The following is a 1,991-nucleotide window of genomic DNA, read 5'->3' on the forward strand; positions in this document are numbered from 1 at the left end:
TTTAAACAATAGACACAGAACGAAGGGTATGCTGCTGTAAACTTCCCCTCACAGCCACTGTTTGAATGTGAGCAGCACACGAGAACCGAAACCTTTGACAGGAACTGAGAATGTTTCCATCGCTTTTAATGCTGCAACTGCTGGATAAAGAAGAAGATACGGCTGTAGTTGCAGTTACTGTTGCTAATGATGTTACTGTCGTTATTACTGTTACTGCTGCTAATGCTGTTACTGCTGTTGTTACTGTTACAGCTGCTAATGCTGTTACTGTTACTGCTGTTGTTTCTGTTACTGCTGCTAATGCTGTTGTTATCGTTACTGCTGTTATTGATAATGCTGTTGTTACTGTTACTGCTGTTACTGTTACTGCTGTTACTGATAATGCTGTTGTTACTGTTACTACTGCTAATGTTGTTGTTACTGTTACTGCTGTTACTGCTAATGCTGTTGTTTCTGTTATTGCTGCTAATGCTGTTGTTACTGTTACTGCTAATGCTGTTGTTACTGTTACTGCTAATGCTGTTACTGTTACTGCTGTTGTTTCTGTTACTGCTGCTAATGCTGTTGTTACTGTTACTGCTAATGCTGTTACTGTTACTGCTGTTGTTTCTGTTACTGCTGCTAATGCTGTTGTTATCGTTACTGCTGTTACTGATAATGCTGTTGTTACTGTTACTGCTGTTACTGATAATGCTGTAGTTACTGTTACTGCTGTTGTTACTGTTACTGCTGTTGTTACTGTTACTGCTGTTACTGCTAATGCTGTTGTTACTGCTAATGCTGCTAATGCTGTTGTTACTGTTACTGCTGCTAATGCTGTTGTTACTGTTACTGATGTTTCTGTTACTGCTGCTAATGCTGTTGTTACTGTTACTGCTGTTACTGCTAATGCTGTTGTTACTGTTACTGTTGTTACAGATAATGCTGTTGTTACTGTTACTGCTGTTACTGCTAATGCTGTTGTTACCGTTACTGCTCATGATATTGTTGCTGTTACTGCTTTTACTGCTAATGCTGTTGCTACTGCTACTGCTATTACTGTTACTGCTGTTGTTATTTTTACTGCTGTTGTTAATGTTACTGCTGTTACTGCTAATGCTGTTGCTACTGCTGTTACTGTAACTGCTGTTGTTATCGTTACTGCTGTTGTTGTTACTGTTACTGCTGTTGTTGCTGTTACTGCTGTTACTGCTAATGCTGTTGTTACTGTTACTGGTGTTACTGCTAATGCTGCTGTTACTGTCATTGCTGCGAATGCTGTTGTTACTGTTACTGCTGTTACTGATAATACTGTTGTTACTGCTGCTAATGCTGTTGTTACTGTTACTGCTGTTACTGCTAATGCTGTAGCTACTGTTACTGCTGTTATTGCTAATGCTGTTGTTACTGTTACTGCTGTTACTGCTAATGCTATTGTTACTGTTACTGCTGTTACTGTTACTGCTGCTAACGCTGTTGTTTCTGTTGCTAATGCTGTTGTTACTGTTACTGCTGTTACTGCTAATGATGTTGCTACTGCTGTTACTGTTACTGCTGTTGTTATCGTTACTGCTGTTGTTACTATTACTGCTGCTAATGCTGTTGTTGCTGTTACTGCCGTTACTGCTAATGCTGTTGTTACTGTTACTGCTGTTGTTACTGCTCTTACTGCTGTTGTTACTGTTGCTAATGCTTTTGTTGCTGTTACTGCTGTTACTGTTGCTAATGCTGTTGTTGCTGTTACTTCTGATACTCTTACTGCGGCTGTTACTGCTGTTGTTACTGTTGCTAATGCTGTTGTTGCTGTTAGTGCTGATACTGTTACTGCGGCTGTAACTCCTGTTGTTACTGTTACTGCTGCTAATGCTGTTGTTACTGAAGCTGTAGTCGCTGTAGTTGTAACTGCTCTAGCTGTAGTTCGTGTAGCTGTAGTATCTGTAGCTGTGGTTGCTTTAGCTATAGTTGCTGCAGTTGCTCTAGCTGTGGTTGCTGTAGCTGTTGTTGAGGTTGCT

The 1,991-nt window shown here is 40.2% G+C and overlaps 1 protein-coding gene across 1 annotated transcript; it reads right to left on the minus strand.

Moving 5' to 3' along the window:
- Positions 1 to 125: 125 nt before the first annotated feature.
- Positions 126 to 1,886, minus strand: LOC112140201 (putative uncharacterized protein DDB_G0286901; the record flags this gene model as incomplete). The annotated part of the gene is made up of 1 exon (XM_024263103.1): positions 126 to 1,886. A coding segment is annotated over one exon (1,761 nt), but the record flags the coding sequence as incomplete, so codon positions are not given.
- Positions 1,887 to 1,991: the final 105 nt, after the last annotated feature.

Source organism: Oryzias melastigma, unplaced genomic scaffold (assembly GCF_002922805.2).
Source record: "Oryzias melastigma strain HK-1 unplaced genomic scaffold, ASM292280v2 sc01275, whole genome shotgun sequence".
In the NCBI taxonomy this organism is placed as follows: domain Eukaryota; kingdom Metazoa; phylum Chordata; class Actinopteri; order Beloniformes; family Adrianichthyidae; genus Oryzias; species Oryzias melastigma.